General features: G+C 40.2%; 2 protein-coding genes across 4 annotated transcripts in view; one reads left to right on the plus strand and one right to left on the minus strand.

The window, feature by feature from the left end:
• The window catches only part of LOC123995112 (polypeptide N-acetylgalactosaminyltransferase 14-like), a 116,370-nt gene extending 101,962 nt beyond the window's left edge, over positions 1–14,408 (minus strand). Inside the window, exon 1 of one of the 2 annotated variants that reach the window (XM_046298452.1) lies at positions 14,047–14,408. In XM_046298452.1, coding sequence (XP_046154408.1) covers positions 14,047–14,178 — 132 coding nt within the window. In that variant the 5' untranslated portion in view covers positions 14,179–14,408. The remainder of the gene's footprint in view (positions 1–14,046) is intronic. The other variant, XM_046298451.1, reaches the window with a different exon arrangement.
• Positions 14,409–16,012: 1,604 nt separating this feature from the next.
• LOC123995113 (EH domain-containing protein 3-like) overlaps positions 16,013–19,261 on the plus strand; it is a 40,267-nt gene continuing 37,018 nt past the window's right edge. Inside the window, exons 1-2 of one of the 2 annotated variants that reach the window (XM_046298454.1) lie at positions 16,013–16,202; positions 16,607–16,804. In XM_046298454.1, coding sequence (XP_046154410.1) covers positions 16,201–16,202; positions 16,607–16,804 — 200 coding nt within the window. In that variant the 5' untranslated portion in view covers positions 16,013–16,200. Of the gene's footprint in view, positions 16,805–19,261 lie in introns of both variants that reach the window. The other variant, XM_046298453.1, reaches the window with a different exon arrangement.

Raw genomic sequence — 19,261 nt, forward strand, 5'->3', positions numbered from 1 at the left:
AGAGAGAGAGACAGAGAGAGAGAGACACAGAGAGAGAGAGACACAGAGAGAGACACAGAGAGAGTTTGGTCATGTTTTTATTATTTTGGAACTGTGTGTTTACTGTTAAATAAGATTTTTGTTTTCACTTTTGTTTATTATCTAGTTCACTTACTTTGGCAATGTTAACATATGTTTCCCGTACCCCAAAAAATTGAATTGAAACAATTGAGAGGGAGATATATCAATGTGCCTGGGCATGGTGCATGGTGGGTAAATGATAGATGTGTGTTTGGTCCAATGTAGGTGTAGTTTTCGTCCCCCTGGGTATCACAGAAACAGTCAGTCATTATGACAGGCAGAGGCAGCCCTGACCTGTAGAATGTTAACACATCCCTCTTGCTGATGACAGACCATTCATTTTTCAACTTCCAGGTCAGGGTTAGCACAGTGTGCCGAGGTGATTTCATAGGGAGGGGAAATGTTCTTCTGTGTGATGTGTTCTCGTCCCTGTACTGGAGGGTAAACAGAGAAATACAGAGGAGTATGGGTAGAGGCATTGGATTGTCAAATCTTGCTTACGCAAACACAATACAATTCATTGGATTTTTCATACAGTCGGTGTGACTAGAAAGCCTCATCTGTATCTGTGATTTATACAGTGTAGGCCAAAGTAATCCTCCTTCTCCTAGTCATTTACAAAATAGCCTCCAATACCCTACTCAACAAATTGGATGCAGTCTATCACAGTGCCATCCGTTTTGTCACCAAAGCCCCATATACTACCCACCACTGTGACCTGTATGCTCTAGTTGGCTGGCCCTCGCTTCATACTCGTCGCCAAACCCACTGGCTCCAGGTCATCTACAAGAACCTGCTAGGTAAAGTCCCGCCTTATCTCTGATCGCTGGTCACCATAGCTGCACCCACCCGAAGCACGAGCTCCAGCAGGTATATCTCTCTGGTCACCCCCAAAACCAATTCTTCCTTTGGCCGCCTCTCCTTCCAGTTCTCTGCTGCCAATGACTTGAATGAACAACAAAAATCTCTGAAACAGGAAACACTTAATACCCTCATTAGCTTTAAGCACCAGCTGTCAGAGCAGCTCACAGATCACTGCACCTGTACATAGCCATTCTATAAATAGCCCAAACAACTACCTCTTCCCCTACTGTATTTATTGATTTATTTAGCTTCTTTGCACCCCAGTATTTCCACTTTGCACACTCATCTACTGTCGAATCTACCATTCCAGTGTTTTCATTGCTATATTGTATTTACTTCGCCACCATGGCCTATTTATTGCCTTTACCTCCCTTATCTCACCTGATTTGCTCACATTGTATATAGACTTATTTTTCTACTGTATTATTGACTGTATGTTTGTTTTACTCCATGTGTAACTCAGTGTTGTTGTTTGTGTCGAACTGCTTTGCTTTATCTTGACCAGGTCACAATTGTAAATGAGAACTTGTACTCAACTTACCTACCTGGTTAAATAAAGGTGAAATAAAATAAATCAAATTAAAATGAATCAAATAGAAAGTCACTGCCTTTATCCCTGCCCTTGTCGAGGGCCACATTGATTCAAGGTGGAAAAACAAGATACTTGGAAATGGCATCATTGCATCATCGTCATGAATTGTTCTAATAATTTGTACTTTGTTTGACTTCTGTTGTCCTTCTCTTCATTTCTTATTTGGTGTTACTGTAGCCAGTGTTTATTTAGCCCAAAACTGCAGAGCAGGGGTGTGTCAATACTGGTGTCTTATAAAGGACGGAACACAATCAGGTAAATCAGCAGTCATCAACAAAGAGTGAAAAAAGGGACTTTTACAACGACCACCTTTTACATTGTTTTCTGGTCGCACCAATCTATCTCTGTCTAATGCTTCCTCTCTATTTCAATGGGTATTGTTGAAATGGTGCTTGCCGCAATACAGGGTGGAGAAAACACAGTCAGTCATATGAATCATTGCAGCAGTGGGAGGAGAGCAAGAGGACGTGATATTGGTCTGGCAGCTGTTACATGGAATGTGCTGTTTTCTGCGTGTGTGTGTGTGTGTGTGTGTGTGTGTGTGTGTGTGTGTGTGTGTGTGTGTGTGTGTGTGTGTGTGTGTGTGTGTGTGTGTGTGTGTGTGTGTGTGTGTGTGTGTGTGTGTGTGTGTGTGTGTGTGTGTGTGTGTGTGTGTGTGTGTGTGTGTGTGTGTGTGTGTGTGTGTGTACAGTTGAAGTCGTAAGTTTACATACACTTAGGTTGGAGTATTAAAACTCGTTTTGCAACAACTCCACAAATTTCTTGTTAACAAACTATAGTTTTGGCAAGTCGGTCAGGACATCTACTTTGTGCATAACACAAGTAATATTTCCAACAATTGTTTACAGACAGATTATTTCACTTATAATTCACTGTATCAATTCCAGTGGATCAGAATTTTACATACACTAAGTTGACTGTGCCTTTAAACAGCTTGGAAAATTCCAGAAAATGATGTCATGGCTTTAGAAGCTTCTGATAGGCTAATTACCTGTACCTGTGGGTGCATTTCAAGGCCTACCTTCAAACTCAGTGCCTCTTTGCTTGACAGCATGGGAAAATCAAAAGAAATCAGCCAAGACCAAGAAATATTTTTTTTTTGTAGACCTCCACGTCTGGTTCATCCTTGGGAGCAATTTCCAAACCCCTGAAGGTACCACGTTCCTCTGTACAGATGATGAACGTACTTTGGTGCGAAAAGTGCAAATCAATCCCAGAACAACAGCAAAGTACCTTGTGAAGATGCTGGAGGAAACAGGTACAAAAGTATCTATATCCACAGTAAAGCGAGTCCTATATCGACATAACCTGAAAGGCCGCTCAGCAAGGAAGAAGCCACTGCTCCAAAACCGACATAAAGAAGCCAGACTACGGTTTGCATTCATTCTCTCTACTATTATTCTGACATTTCACATTCTTAAAATAAAGTGGTGATCCTAACCGACATAAGACACTGAATTTCTACTAGGATTAAATGTCAGGAATTGTGAAAAACTGAGTTTAAATGTATTTGGCTAAGGTGTATGTAAACTTCTGACTTCAACTGTATGTGTCAAAAGCATGTCTAAATGTGGCAGGAGGTGAAGTATAAATCAAAGCAAACATAAATAGGCTATTTGAGTGCTCCCTGAGCAGGCCTCATTTCTGGGAACAGACAAGTGCTTTTTATCGCCAACAGACACACATTATAGCTATTTTCACGTATCCATCATACCTTGTACCAAAGCATAATGGCATTCGAACATCCAACGGTTCCCTACATATAATATAAATAGCTCTCTCAGTCCCATGTCTCAATTCCCATGCAAATCAAATGGGTGAGTATAAAGTGAATCATTTGTTTGTCATTTAATTTTGTCACTGTAGCAGTGGAAACCCGTATCTCCAGGGCTAAGTGGGTCTAGTTCCAACATGCTGAAGAAGTGGAGCAACAAAAAAAAAAATCGACAACCGCATTTGAGGTACACAGCACCGGAAGCAATTTTGATCAATCGCATCTAAACCATACTGTATGAAAGCTGAGCCGGCTGATGTTTCTATTAAATATTCACTTTGATTCCCTTTTTGCTTTTCTGCATTTGGCGTCTGGAGAAACCAACCTCTCCATTTTTTAAACCAGAATAAACACACCAAATGTGTTTGTCAGAGAGTTTGACTCTTGCCTCTTTTGATCACTGAGGCACTGGGGTTTAGCAGGCCTACTAAGGTTCTGTGTTCTGGTTGACAACTTGTTGACTTTGCCATGATTGGATGCTGCATGTGGTCCACTTGAAATGAATGGAAATGGAAATTGGATGTATGGAGTGCAGATTTCTTACAGAAATACCATACTAATAAGTGAGTCATTTCTAACTGGTAACCCTGTGGGTGACTCCACTCCAGGGCAGGATGTACAGTATATAATGGTCCCTGTGCTGCGTTTCAAGCTGAATAGGCACCTAAGAGGCTACTTGAATCTAATTTTGTTAAGTTTAGAAAATCTGTTCGGGGAGGGGGACATTGCGAACATAGCTGAATATCTGAGAGCCATGGACCATGTTCTCCTTTACTAAGGTCAAGAAAATGAAAAAACAATAAAAGCGCATCAAGGTTTCTATGGTAGAAATTCTCTCCCTGTTGCTGCCTGTGCTGCCACTGCATCCCGGGCTCCAAATTGAATTATAGAGCATGTCTTTCAAGCTGGGGGGACAATAAAGCAACAGAAAATTCCAGGTGCCCCCCCCCCTTCCAGCAGGCTTCAGAAGAACATCAGTGGTGAGGTTATCAAAGCGGCTGCGGGCAACAGACCGAAAAACTAATAACTGGGGCACTTCCTTGCCGGACACAGGTCTCTGAGTGTTATTTTGGTAGCTGGGAGAGAAATTGTCTGAAAGGCAATAAGCTGAATAGCCCCCATATTAACTAAATTCACACAAATGTGCCAGCACCCAGGCATCAAGGTGTATAGACTTTGTGTGCCTCTAAATCCTTTTCATTATAACCTCAGATTCAGGTAGTGTTTGAGCTGAGACTGAGTTGAGAGAAATCTGCTGGGCTTTCATAAAGTTAGAAGAAATATCCATATTTTTTCACTCTGGGAAAAAAAACTGTTGATCACACAAAAGTAAAATGTTCATATTCAGCAATCCAATTGGTAACACGTTTTCCTCTATACAAGAGAGATGTAATAAACTATCATTTTATTACATGGCTATATACTGTGTATGTACATTCTTAATCATCAAACAAACAACAACAATACCTGAAGGTGAATTTCATTTTTCATTTTCTCTTAGCTTTAGTCTCAGGTTTGATTCATGTGTGAGGCCATCTACATGAATCCTCCATGATGTAACTCTGCTCACAGACACACTATGAAAGCTCAATGTGTGACAGCGAACACTGCAGATTCTCAGCTCTAAAGCCATCCGCTTAACGGCACCAATTTCTCAGGGAAATACCAAACGTGACAAGTAAGTTTATTCCTTTCACTTAGGTGTGTGATCCCTCTCCACTGTCAACATCTTCCTCACTGACTCCGGTTGAAATCAGACTCTTTCACATGAATGACTTCAAACAAAAAGAAGGTGGTACGTTCTCTTCTCTAAATGGTTTTATTTGCTCTTTGTCACTATTCTGTCTTTAGAACGTCACTCGCTCTGTCTAGCGCATTTAGAAATAGCTCTAGCAGCACTGACTAAATAAGATTGATGCCTCAATTCTTGGGAGATAAAGGTGAAAATTACAAATGTGCAGCAAAAGCAGACATTTTCTAGGGAGAGCGAAAAACACATTGGTTACAACTGACAGCCCATTTAGAATAAATGTATATAATTTTTCCATAGTCTAGACAGAATCCCATCAGCCCTGTTTGAATGTTTCAGCATTTCAGCAGCAGCAGTGTTGTGCCATTACAATGCTGTATGGGTGGGAAAGTTATTATCAAGCAGGCATTGTGTGTGTGTGTGTGTGTGTGTGTGTGTGTGTGTGTGTGTGTGTGTGTGTGTGTGTGTGTGTGTGTGTGTGTGTGTGTGTGTGTGTGTGTGTGTGTGTGTGTGTGTGTGTGTGTGTGTGTGTGTGTGTGTGTGTGTGTGTGTGTGTGTGTGTGTGTGTGCTTGCCTGCGTGTGTGTGTGAGGATGGTATGATTTATTGATCCGCTCCTCATAATAGGGGGAATAACTCCTCCGGGCATGGTAATGACTGCAAAACAGCCCTATCACAGCACTTAGCTAAGAGTAACAGTCTAACAGCCTCTGCTAAGGCAATTTCTTTCAATATCAAACTGGGAATAGCAAAATGATTAACACATATTAAATGAGGCGTGCTACTGTTTTTCTCTTTAACAGGAGATGGGTTTTGGGTAACACTTTGAGAGCAAATAATAAAAAGGACACTGCATATTTTTGTTTAAGTGTTTTCATAGTTCCTTCAGTCGATCCCATCCTGCTTGCCTAAGGCTTACAATAACACTCACTTTTTACACTTACGGTGCAAACACCACGTCAGAGAAAATGAAAGACCTTGTGCACAAGGACAGTGCCTCCTTTCAATGGCTACTCTATAACCACAAACACTCGCCCCCTTCAAGATGACTCAATATCCCATAGTTTGACTCCGTCCACAGTAATCCTAGCACATTCATATAACACCTACTGTACCAATCCTGAAGATGTGGTGTGGCAATCCTTACATGTAAAACATATTCATTCCCAGCTTCAGTCATTTTCATCCTCAGAACTCATTTGATTTCTCCCTCGTTGCTCTACTAGCAATGGGGAAAATAACAAAAATTCAATTTCATACGAGGTAGAAATGTGTCATTCCAATCATGTGGACGAGAGCATTTGGGAGTCATTGGCATTGTGATACAAAAGCGGAACACTGGGATTGGAACATCTGTCTTGTTTGTTCACCAGGTGAAAGTTACATTGGGAACAGACATGACATGAGAAATAACAGTGTTGTTGAGAGCTGGAGGAATGTAAGGTAGGGAAGGTAAGGTTATTTTATGACATAGAGGGAAAAATAGAAGAACCCAGTATGGCTGAGAAAAACACACGCGTGTCTATGAGAATTGTTCTCCTGAAAACAATCATTGTGTGCTATACATCCTACGAGTCATTTAAGTTTACAGTACAACTTAAAAACATAATAATGACCCGATTATCCTAAGGTTACATAGTAGTTAGATTCCCCACACACAGCTCCAGGCGAGTCTCAACCACATGCCAAGCACCGTACAAACTTAAGCTTCAGAAAAGTGTGCTGCTGAAATGCCACACAAAAAGAGATGTAAGACGCATAATAAAAGCCTAGCGGCAGACAACTGATTCAGACAAGAAAAGTATATCGTTGGGGATGAAAAGGCTGAGCGAGATCCCCTATGGGATCTGTGCTTTGTGCTGCACAAGCTTCCTCTGCAGAACAGCTCCCAATCTGCATCAGGAATAGCTCAAAGACCCCCAAAAGACAGAGCTTGAGGGGGAAGAGAAACTGCTGTGTTCTTCAAAGGAAGGATGAATCCATGCTCTGCTATAGATATCCTTAGGCAGTCTGCAGCTTTTATTGTTCACAAAGCAGCTAGGTAAACAAACCTACATGGTCTTCTGAGATAGATGGGAGGGGTTGAGGGTAGCTGAAGGATGGGATTAAAAACAAACAAAAGATAGCTATTGTAAAATATACAGTGTCTGTAAAATGTATATAGTACGTATAGTACTTATGGAAGTAGAAGTCTAAGTGTTGTTGTCCATTAGTTTACTCCAATTAGGGGAGGGGTGGTAGGGTTATGGGAAAATAATAAAGGAAAATATTTTTAAGTATATATTTTATATATACAGTACCAGTCAAAAGTTTGGACACAGCTACTCATTCAAGAGTTTTCCTTTATTTTTTACTATTTTCTACATTGTAGAATAATAGTGAAAACATCAAAACTATGAAATAACACATATGGAATCATGTACTAACCAAAAAGGTTATAAACAAATCAAAATACATGTTATATTTGAGATTCTACAAAGTAGCCAACTTTGCCTTGACGACAGCTTTGGACACTCTTGGCATTCTCTCAAACCAGCTTCATGAGGTAGTCACCTGAAATGCATTTCAATTAACAGGTGTGCCATGTTAAAGGTTAATTTATGGAATTTCTTTCCTTTTTAATGTGTTTGTGCCGTGACTTCCGCTGAAGTCGGTTCTCTCCTTGTTCGGGCGGCGCTCGGCGGTCGGCGTCGCCGGTCTTCTAACCATCATCAATCCACTTTTCATTTTCCATTTGTTTTGTCTTGTCTTCTCACACACCTGGTCTTAATATCGCTCATTACATGTTGTGTATGACATGTTGTGTACCCTCCATGTCTTTGTGCGGAATTGTTTATTGTAAGTGCATGTGCACATTTTCTCTGGTGCGCGACGGGTTTTGCACCCATTTGTTTATTGTTCTGGTTTCCGGTGGTTTTATGAATAAAACTGCCCCGTTGATTACCCAGTTTTGCTCTCCTGTGCCTGACTTCCCTGTTGCCAGGTACGCACTCCCTTACAGTTTCAGCCAAATAGTTGTATTAACAACCTAGGGGTGGTATACAGAAGATAGCTCTGTTCGGTAAAAGACCAAGTCCATATTACGGCAAAAACAGCTTAAATAAGCAAAGAGAAATGACAGTCCATCATTACTTTAAGACATGAAGGTAAGTCAATATGGAACATTTCAAGAACTTTGAAAGTTTCTTCAAGTACAGTCTCAAAAACCATCAAAAGCTATGATGAAACTGGCTCTCATGATGACAGCTACAGGAAAGGAAGACCCAGATTACCTCTGCTGCAGAGGATAAGTTCCTTAGAGTTACCAGTCTCAGAAATTGCAGCCCAAATAAATGCTTCAGAGTTCAAGTAACAGACACATCTCAACATCAACTGTTCAGAGGAGACTGTGTCAATCAGGCCTTCGTGGTCTAATTGCTGCAAAGAAACCACTACTAAAGAACACCAATAAGAAGAAGAGACAAAATACGAGCAATGGACATTAGACCGGTGGATATCTGTCCTTTGGTCTGATGAGTCCAAATGTTAGATTTTTGGTTCCAACCGCAGTGTCTTTGTGAGACGCAGAGTAGGTGAACGGATGATCTCCACATGTGTGGTTCCCACCGTGAAGCATGGAGAAGGAGGTGTGATGGTGCTTTGCTGGTGACACTGTCAGTGATTTATTTAGAATTCAAGGAACACTTAACCAGCATGGCTACCACAACATTCTGCAGTGATACGCCATCCCATCTGGTTTGCGCTTAGTGGGACTATTATTTGTTTTTCAACAGAACTATGACCCATAACACACCTCCAGGCTGTGTAAGGGCTATTTGATCAAGAAGGAGAGTGATGGAGTGCTGTGTCAGATGACCTGGCCTCCACAACCCAATTGGGATGAGTTGGACCCCAGAGTGAAGGAAAAGCAGCCATCAAGTGCTCAGCATATGTGGGAACTCCTTCAAGATGGTTGGAAAAGCAATCCTCATGAAGCTGGTTCAGAGAATGCCAAGAGTGTTTAAAGCTGTCATCAAGGAAAAGTGTGGCTACTTTGAAGAATCTCAAATGTAAATATATTTTGATTTATTTAGTTATTGGTTATTACATGATTTCATATGTGTTATTTCCTAGTTTTGATGTCATCTATTATTCTGCAATGTAGAAAATAGTCAAAAGAAAGAAAAACAGTGGAATAAGTAGGTGTGTCCAAACTTTTGACTGGTACTGTATATTTACCATAAATATATATGGGGGACTGGAAATGACACAGACATTTACATTAATGGAAGCCACACTCTATCTGCAGTATTACAGCTGACCTAACCCCTGACAAAAATGTAATACAAAAATAAACTACGTGGTGAGAGTACACTGAGTGGGAATATTGCATTTGCATTTGAATGACAGATACCCACAATGTATGTTTTATTATCTGTGCAGCAGCATTTCCCACAGACGACCCATTTTTCTGGTCTGCTTACTCTACAAATCATTTCTTCCAGGTCTTCAACCCATAACTCAGCGTCTTGAAAATATTTTTGATTTATTTCAATGTTTTACCCAACGTTGAAACTCATCAGCATGAACATTCCAACTTGAAACTTTACTCCAGAAACCCAAACACCATCTCAGACTAAAACATACTTGTCACGACTTCGGCCGAAGTTGGTCCCTCTCCTTCTTCGGCGGTGTTCGGCGGTCGACGTCACTGGCTTTCTCGACACCACCGATCTATGTTTCATTTTCGTTTTGTTTTGTCTTGATCATACACACCTGGTTTCTATTCCATTAAATATGTTCCTTAATTAACCCTCTGATTTCCCTCTCTGTATTGTTTGTCGTGTGGGTTCTCGTTGTTCATCCTTGGGATTATTGTATTTGTTCCTTGTTGGAATCTTACTTATTTTGGAGTAAACCTTGGATGATTACTCAGAACTGTGCCCTGCGCCTGACTCTGCATTTTTTTTCCCATTTTACCAACGTCCTAACAGTACTCAGTTGATAGAGGCCCTTCAATTGGCCAGTGTTGATTTTTCAGTGTAACATTTCTAGTGTTGATTCCAGAATTAAATTCACTTCGTAACAGTGAAATGAACAGTCAAGTAAATCTACATTTTAGAGAGTAAAACATTCCCATCAAAACCTAACCAATCATTGTTCTAGTTTTCAGCATGCTCTACTTCACGGAGATTTTTTTTAGGATTGTTTTTAATATCTGTGTTTTTGCTTGTACATTGATTGATTGATTGATTAATCTTATGATACACATAGATACATAACAAATGTTTCTAAACGAATCCAATCAGTTAGTTAGATTGATTGCACTGTTACTGAAATGGTTGTTCCAGTTGAAATGGTTTAGGCAGTCTTCGTAACACATTTCTTAAACCCTTGCCAGTCATTCTGAATGCAGGGTGTGGGTGAATGTAAATTCCAACTGTTGGATATCCTAACAGTGTTTGGATTCCAATAGGAATTAAACATCACTTTGCAAGCCAGCATAATGTGACTTGCAGGCCTGATGTGACCTGTAAACCAGGAGTTTCTTAACACCACTGTGTTAGGTTAAAATTAGGCCATTGACGTAAGGCCTTATGATATATGTATTGTATTGTTATAGAGATACATTTTAATAATAGCATTCGCCTAGGTACTCCGTTGGTGAAAGCCACAGGCCTTTAAAAGGGAAGAACTTTCCATTTGAAATCTATTGGACACATTAGCAAACTTGAGGGAATCCTATTTGAGTCAGAAAAGGATATTCATATGATAGGTAAGATATAAAAAACCTTGCAGAGACCCTATCCAACAGACAATCTCTTTAAAAAATATATCGCTTATTGGAACCAAGGCTTAAAAATAACTGATATTGGTACAATATTTTTATTTAACCTTTATGTAACTAGGCAAGTCAGTTAAAAAAAATGTTTTTTTTACAATGACTGCCTACCCTGGCCAAACCCTCCCCTAACCCGAACGATGCTGGGCCAATTGTGCACCGCTTTATGGGACTCCCGATCACAGCCGGTTGTGATACAGCCTGGAATCAAACCAGAGTCTGTAGTGGTGCCTCTAGCACTGAGATGCAGTGCCTTAGACTGCTGTGCCACTCGGGAGCCCTGATGAAGGGAATGTTGGAACATAAATAAATAAATGACAGTTAAACTAAAATGGACGCTTAATCCAGTATATACAAATGTAGATAATTTATTACACAAGGGACCATATTCAGAAAATCTACAGCATAATGGCAGAGTCATGTTTTATGTGTAAACTAACAATGACTCAATAGGTCCTTCTGTAGCTCAGTTGGTAGAGCATGGTGCTTGTAACGCCAGGGTAGTGGGTTGATTCCCGGGACCATCCATACGTAGAATGTATGCACACATGACTGTAAGTCGCTTTGGATAAAAGTGTCTGCTAAATGGCATATATTATTATTATTATTATAATCCATGCCTTTTGGGAATGCTATAAACTCTAAATGTTATGGGCGGAGTTAGAAAGTTGGCTGTCCGAAGTATTACAATTTAAATGTACTTTTAATCCATCAGTCTGCATATTTCAAGCCATGGCATATGAGAGTGCAGTGAGATACCCGATGGGTTGGACGATACTTTTCTTGTCAATCATCTTGAAAAAAGGCTATACTTAAAAACTGGAAATCAACCAATCCTCTATCGTTAACACAACGGAAGGGTCAACTGCTTTATTATCTAAATGTTGAAAGTGTGTGGGCGATGAAGAGAAACAAAGGGGTGCAGTTTGAGGCCATGTGGCGGAGAGCGATGCAGGCGCTGAAGATGGGGGTATGAGCAGGTGGATATGGGCAGGGGTGGTGTCGCGGATGTTTCTGTCCGTTTGTATGTTTTATGTTTTGTAAATAATAAAATAATAAAATAATTTTATAACCACGTCTCTGTCGCTAACAAATACAGTCATGTGTGGTAACGCTACAATTCAATCAAATAAAAAAAGGCACCCTGGGTAATATGCAAACTGGGGTTTACCCCAGGGGTCTCAAACTCATTCCGTTGAAGGGCCTAGTATCTGCTGGTTTTAGTTTTTACCTTTCAATTAAGACCTAGACAACCAGGTGAGGGGAGTTCCTTACTAATGAGTGACCTTAATTCATCAATCAAGTATAAGGAAGGAGTGAAAAGCCACACACACTTAGCCCTCGATGAAATGAGTTCGGAACATTTGCTTTACACCATTCAGTGTTACAACAACACCCCAAAACTATTTAGTGTAACACTACAGGTGATCATTTCTTACACTAAGCATCGTGAGCACTAAGCAAAGTGAGTCAATTCTACTCTAAATCAAGAGTTATATTTTACACTGTAGGTGCTGCATATTACTCTACAGTAGAATTATGCAAACACCATGATCAAGTTCATTTGACACTTTCCAAGTTAAATGGAGAACACTGCAACAGAATTAAATCTTTAACACTTTCAAACGTGTTATTTTATAACCAGTACAGTGGGAATCATACGTTCACTGAAAATAGTATAAATTTAACACTTTCCGAGTGAAATGTACACCATTGATTTTGGTGTGTACCATTTTGAAACTGAATCATCAATCCAGCCGAGTGCCTACATCACAAGTGTAATTCCACCATTCAGCTCCCACACTGAAAAGCACTCACTTCCTCATTTGCCTGAGGAATTCGGAGTGGCATACAGCACTTTTAGCAGTAAGCTTTTGAAAACCCCCAGATATATCACAATAACTGGACCACAAAATATGATCAAATCTGTCTTCTGCACTGCACAAAACAAGTTATACTTCAAGGGGGAAAGTGGCAATGGTTTCATTAAAGCTGCCTTTATAAAACAGGAGTATTAGGCATAGAAATGTGTCGGCTGTAAAAAAGGTTACATCGTTGATGGCTATAATTGCCCCAGTCTGACTGTCTTGGTAAAGGTAGACAGTGTTATTCCATCACATTATGTCCTTCAGCTCATTCAAAATGTATTTTCACACAGGGACCACCTATTACAAGTCAATGATTTAACCTATTGTCTGATAATGCTGCCTTTTCAGACACAAGTACAGAACATCTAAGACCAGGTGGCTATAAAGGGCCAATAGGCAGAAATTCATGGATACAGTTTAAATTATGTTAACAACAGATTGAGAAATTGCGGAATTCGTGTATTTGAGGAATTCATATAGGAATTAATGTATCAGTGTTTAATAACTGATAACTTGTGCAAGATGCATTTCATAGGCTATCGGATGTTTGTTCCGTTAAATATTATATGATTACAACTGTATCTTCTTTTCACTTTGGAACGTACAGAAATCCCATCTAAACATCAATAAACTACTTATAAACACATTATTATGTATCCTGATGCCTAGTGTAACTATCACTCCAGTATCCCTGCACATTGTACATGCTTTATGATACTGGAACTGACTGACCCGGTATATCGTATGCTTACATTTACATTTACATTTAAGTCATTTAGCAGACGCTCTTATCCGCTTACGTTTCTCTTGTTCTTCTTATATCTTATTTTTTATTTGTGTGTGTTTTTGTTCAACCTAATATTATTTTTAGTTTTACATTGCTATTGATTGCTGCATTTTTGGAGTTTAGAGCTAGCAAGAAAGGCATTTCACTGTACTTGTGGGTGTGACATTAAACCCTGAAACTTTTAACCACTTGAAACTGCACTTTGCAATAGATAATGTATGCAGACAAATTCATTCGATCCCGAATTTTTTTTAAGTTAGGAAAAACTGGTTGTATGTAGTCTGCAAACTTCTAGAAAGCAATATAGAGAGGGAGCCGTGATACTCTTTCTGCATATAGCTCCGTGGAAATTCTGACACCCTCTCAAACCTCATGAAATATTTTCCTAGAAACACGCATTACCTGCGCGCACCTAGCACTCTTCTGTATATTGGTACAAGTTTAGACTACACAACTGCTAAATGCATAGGAAGTGATATTGTGTGATATGGGTAAAATGATTATCGAATAAGAACTGATAGTGTCGCTTACCTTTCTGTACTGTGCATCTTTAGTCCCCAGGTCCGATACTTTCTGCCTACTTAAGAGTATCAAATACAGTAGTGCAGCAATCCAACAAAGCACCACCAACGCCAAAGTCAGCTTTCGGGAAAGCCGTTTCATTTTCCTATGAGTTAATGGAGCAGATATCCCCGCTTTATTGGCGCTGGGCAATCTACGAGAAGCACATTTCTAGGAATTCTATGAAAGTCGGTTGTGGAGATGTGGTTTTGCGCGCTGCTCTCACATTCTCTGGTTCTCTTCTCGAGCGCTGCACGCTCGCTCCAGACGCATTCCCTGGTTGCGAGAATGTCTATGACGGGACTGGTAGTAGGCTGTTACACAGCGATGACTCGCTGGAGCTACGAAGTACTATACTGGAATCCGTCCAGCTCGATAAAAATCAGCCGGTTGGGGGTATCTATAAAATCGAATGGGTTTAGCACCACCTACCGTGTAAATCATAATGTACAAGGTTCTGTAGTCTATTGTGCTTGCAATATGTATGTATGCAGTAATAGATATCGTCTATAATCAACCATGCAGCCTAATTAATCTCAAGTTTTTTTAACGGAGTTATGGGGCATTATAATACTGGGTGACCCAGCTGGGTCGACGTTCATCAATGTCTGAGGATATTGGGAGACACTGTGGAAACCGGCCACTAGGGGTAACAGTCAGCGAGGTAACCTTCGAGTAGGTTTCGGTTTTGCTTGGTTATTGTGGATGGGGATGGTGGACCAAAGGTTGTAAATTCGAATCTGGCAATAGAAAGTTGTTTTTAGTTTTAAGCCTTTCCCAAATCGTAACCCTTACGTTAACCATTGGGAGTTTTTGGCTAACCTTAAGCTTTCGGAATGAATGCCCAAACTTACCCCTAACCTTAACCCTAACAAATTCTGAGGTAGTGCATAAACTTAACCTGAAACACTTCGAAATGTGACATTTACAACAACTTTGCAATGTTATGTTTGAGAAACATGGATGAATGTCTCATTCTGACGTGAGCCTGTGAGAGCTAGGTGCAGTGACCATTGAACAGGTGAGACTAGGTCTGGTGACAAAAAAGAACAAATATCTTTATTGACAATTCCCGAATTCATCCTATATATTGTGCTGTACTTTTGATATTGACTAATCTCACTTCGATTTACTTCTAAACTGAATTCACAGACCTTAAAAAAAATAGCAAACGGATCAAAAAAAGTATTCTTGTTGCACCATCTAGTGGTGGTAAATCGTCGAATAATCCATAAACCATAAACTATTGTATGCTTAAATGTTGTCCAGCAGGTGTCATACTGGTATGTAGAATAGACTGTAAGGGAAAGGATTTAGATGTCTTGCTATAGTCTCTGCCCCTCTCTCTACATTTGGACAATTGTGTCTCTACAACTTTTGACATCACCGTAGACCATACATTCTACACCGTAGGCCTACAATAGACCTGAGACAGTTACGTTGTATCCTCTCCTCAATCTAGTTCCATTGTGCTCTCCTTTAATTGTGGGCTGTATCATAAGGACACTTTTTTGTAACACTTTTGTATTTTCTATTTTTATTAAAGAGAAGATTTTATTACAATATTGTTTTTATATGAAGTCAACACTTTATATATTTGCGCGTACCGGTATATATATATATATATATATATATATTAAATGACACAAGCAATATATGTGTAGGTAAATGGAAATGTTGACATGGATCTTTTCTATTTTCTTTAGTAATGTAAGATGTAAGATTATTATAAACCAAAACTTGCCATTTGTGATTGATACAATGTGTATAGCAATTTTGCGATCACCCATTGTTTGTTACGTTGTATTACCACTAGAGGAGCATCAACAATGAGATGCAAGTGGTCCCTCATCCGCTAATATGGCGCTGCCATCACTGCCTTCAGTCGCTGTAATACTGGGTGGGGTTTTGCCAGTAGTTGGGCATTTCCTTTCGGATTAGATTTCGTTGTCAGACTGGTATTTAAATATGCTGCAGTAACGAAGCCGGGGAAGCCAGTGGAAACCAGTGACTGCTCAAGATTCTACGCTATATTATACCTGTATTATTGTTTTCTTCATTTGGTTCGAAAAAGGTATATTATATAGAACAGTATTTTGAAGATTCAACCGCGTCAGAATTCAAATGTAAGACGACATCACAATTTGCCAGCTTGATACGTGGATCATTTTTGGGATTCCTCTACAGTTTGAATGAAAATCGTGCTTTTTAGCTGTGATATGTAAATGTGCATGTAAAAATGACTTAGGATCACTAGTATGTGTTTTAGTCTAGTAAAGTTACTGGCTTATAGTGGTCTGTGCATCTTTGTCTCGTGTTTGGCCTGTAAAGACTTGGGGACCGCTTTCCATTCAAGGATATGTCTGCATAATATTTGATTGAAAGAAAAAACAAACCATCTACTAAACCAATAAGAAAGAGATCATCCGAATTATTTTAATAGAAAAAGCACCAATAGAGGTCCCTATAGAGTATAAGATTGTCCATTGTGGAATTGCATCATGTTCAGCTGGTTGGGTACCGATGACAGGAGGAAGAAGGATCCTGAGGTCTTTCAGACAGTCAGCGATGGCCTCAAGAAGCTCTACAAAACCAAGCTGTTACCCTTGGAGGAACACTACAAATTCCACGAGTTCCACTCGCCCGCCTTAGAGGATGCCGACTTCGACAACAAGCCCATGGTTCTCCTTGTGGGGCAGTATTCCACTGGAAAGACCAGCTTCATACGGTACGTCTGTGTTTGAAATGTGGGTGCTTTGGTTGCCGGTCAGTAGGCCAAAACACTAGTGAGTTTTGTGCACTGATATGCAAAGAGTGGACGTTACATGCATGGCAGGCACTGTATATGTAGAGTTTGATGCAACAAGTTGATTTTTATTGTAGTACAAATGATCCTAGAAAGAGACATCTGTTAGTGTTTGGGTTGACTGGATTCCTGTTCAACCTTGGGCAGATGCAGGTCAAATGTTGACATAGTCTGACTTAGGAGGGATGAGACATTCCAACAGACAAGAGAGCAACCTGCTGAGTTAGCATTCACCTATTATGGTATAGTTGACTACAAAACAACAAGTACATTATGGAAATCTAGTGGTATTGCATAGTTATAGACATAGATCTACCTATTACTATCCTGTAATCCTCAATGCCATTTTGTGATTACATGTTACACTAATCATCTGCAATGTTCCCCTATAGTCACACCCATAACACAGGAATGTCAGCTGTTCCATTGATTTGTCTGTTAAACTAGTCCATGACCATAGAACAGATCATATTTCCAGCATTTAACTATGGACTGCTATATGGCATGCCAACCATCTCACTTAGTGCTCATCAAAGGAATACAAGAGCAGATGGAAAATATTGGACCCAAAAGCATGTGTTGGTCTCTCTGAGTCCACCACAAAGCAAACTTTGTATTGGAGATGGGAGGCATATATAACTCTCCTTGTATCATTGTTTTTGTGGGGGCATGTTTTCACATCCAAACTTTACTGGTGAGACTAAGTGAATCCCTCTAGCTGTGCAGTAATGCCAGTGAATACTAGTGCTTTTCCTGCTATCCCAAGGTCAGAAGTGAGATGCAGTCCTCTGCTGTCCTCTCGCTGATAAGCCCTGCTGGTTCCAACCCTCTCATCAGCTCCCTTATTGCTATAGCAACATGTCACTAATAGTTTCCAGAGCGACTAGACCAGGAGTTCTAGAGGCGCCATAAGTTAGAGACATTAGTCTGGAATCATGTAGAGAATGCCCCTGGCCAATGGGAGCACTTACTGTGTATGATCAGCTTTAAAAGTCTGAAAAGCTTTGGGACACACTCACTTCCTATCCCCTTTAAGTTTGTACTATCTAAATGAGTTATTAGCTTTAGGGCGCTGTTACTTCATAGCCCTTCATAGATTGTAGTACTTATTTTCAAATGAGTTATCATGTTTGGGTTAAGTAATTGAATAGTAGGGCTTTGTTCTCATGCTTTTGAACGTGTGGGTGAGAATGACATTGGAGTTTGGGCTGGTTGATAAGAGTTCTGTCTCAATCTGGCCATATAACTGGTCTTAATTAGGCAGGCCTTTAAAATCCACGGTGACATGCAAACAACATTCTGTAACCAGGTGTTGTCGTGATCCCTTGGTATAGACAGAGGGAGAAATCCCTGAAATCCTCTGATTGATATTACATTTACATTTACCAGACATGCTAAATTCCAGGTATATCAATCTTGGATTAGATATGGATCGCATGCCATCTGATAAAAATATCACACATCTAGGAGCTTTCTATATGATGATACTTTAGTTTTTTTGCTAAATAACTTTTTATACTTTATACTTATATTTGATGCTAAAGCCAGACCATACTCTATGTGCACCCACAATAGGAGTCCATTTCTAAAGATGGAAACATTTGAATGTTTAATCAACTACGGTTCAGCACTGGCCAAGTCGATGATGGCTTTGTCCCACTGGGCACAGATGTCAATTCAGCATCTATTCCACATTGGTTCAATGTCATTTCATTGAAATGACATGGAAATGTCGTTGATTCAACCAATGTGTGCCCTGTGGGGTTTCCTATGCTGCCTGTCATGGTCCAGTCCACTGTCAGAGTTTCTAGAGCTAGCCTCTCCTAATTGCTTTTTTATTTAACCTTTATTTACCTAGGCAAGTCAGTTAAGAACAAATTCTTATTTACAATGACCGGCTACCAAAAGGCAAAAGGCCTCCTGCGGGGGCAGGGGCTGGGATTGAAATACAAATAAATGAAATAAAGATATAGGACAAAACACATCACGACAAGAGAGACAACACTACATAAAGAGAGACCTAAGACGACAACATACCCAATGGCTTGGGGATAGAGGAAGAGATGGGCGGGGCTAGTTGGGCTACTCTCCTTTTCTCTGTGATTTGTACCCTATGCGAGGTCACTGTCCTGTAGGATAGGGCCATAGGCAGCGTCTTTAGTTTCCTGTGTGCATTGTTCATAGAGGACCTGCAGGCCTATGTGGCGGCTACAGTAGGGAGAGTTGTTGGGAAAGAGCTAGGCCTGTGTTTGTGTGTGTGCTGACTCCTCAGTCCTCCGTGCCATGAAAGAACACAGGCCTTCTTTCCTCTCTGGTCTGTCTCCTAACACGTGCACTGTCCCTGTGCTCTCCATCAGGCCAGTTTCACTCTGCCTCCCT

Source organism: Oncorhynchus gorbuscha, linkage group LG14, assembly GCF_021184085.1.
Source record: "Oncorhynchus gorbuscha isolate QuinsamMale2020 ecotype Even-year linkage group LG14, OgorEven_v1.0, whole genome shotgun sequence".
Classification (NCBI taxonomy): domain Eukaryota; kingdom Metazoa; phylum Chordata; class Actinopteri; order Salmoniformes; family Salmonidae; genus Oncorhynchus; species Oncorhynchus gorbuscha.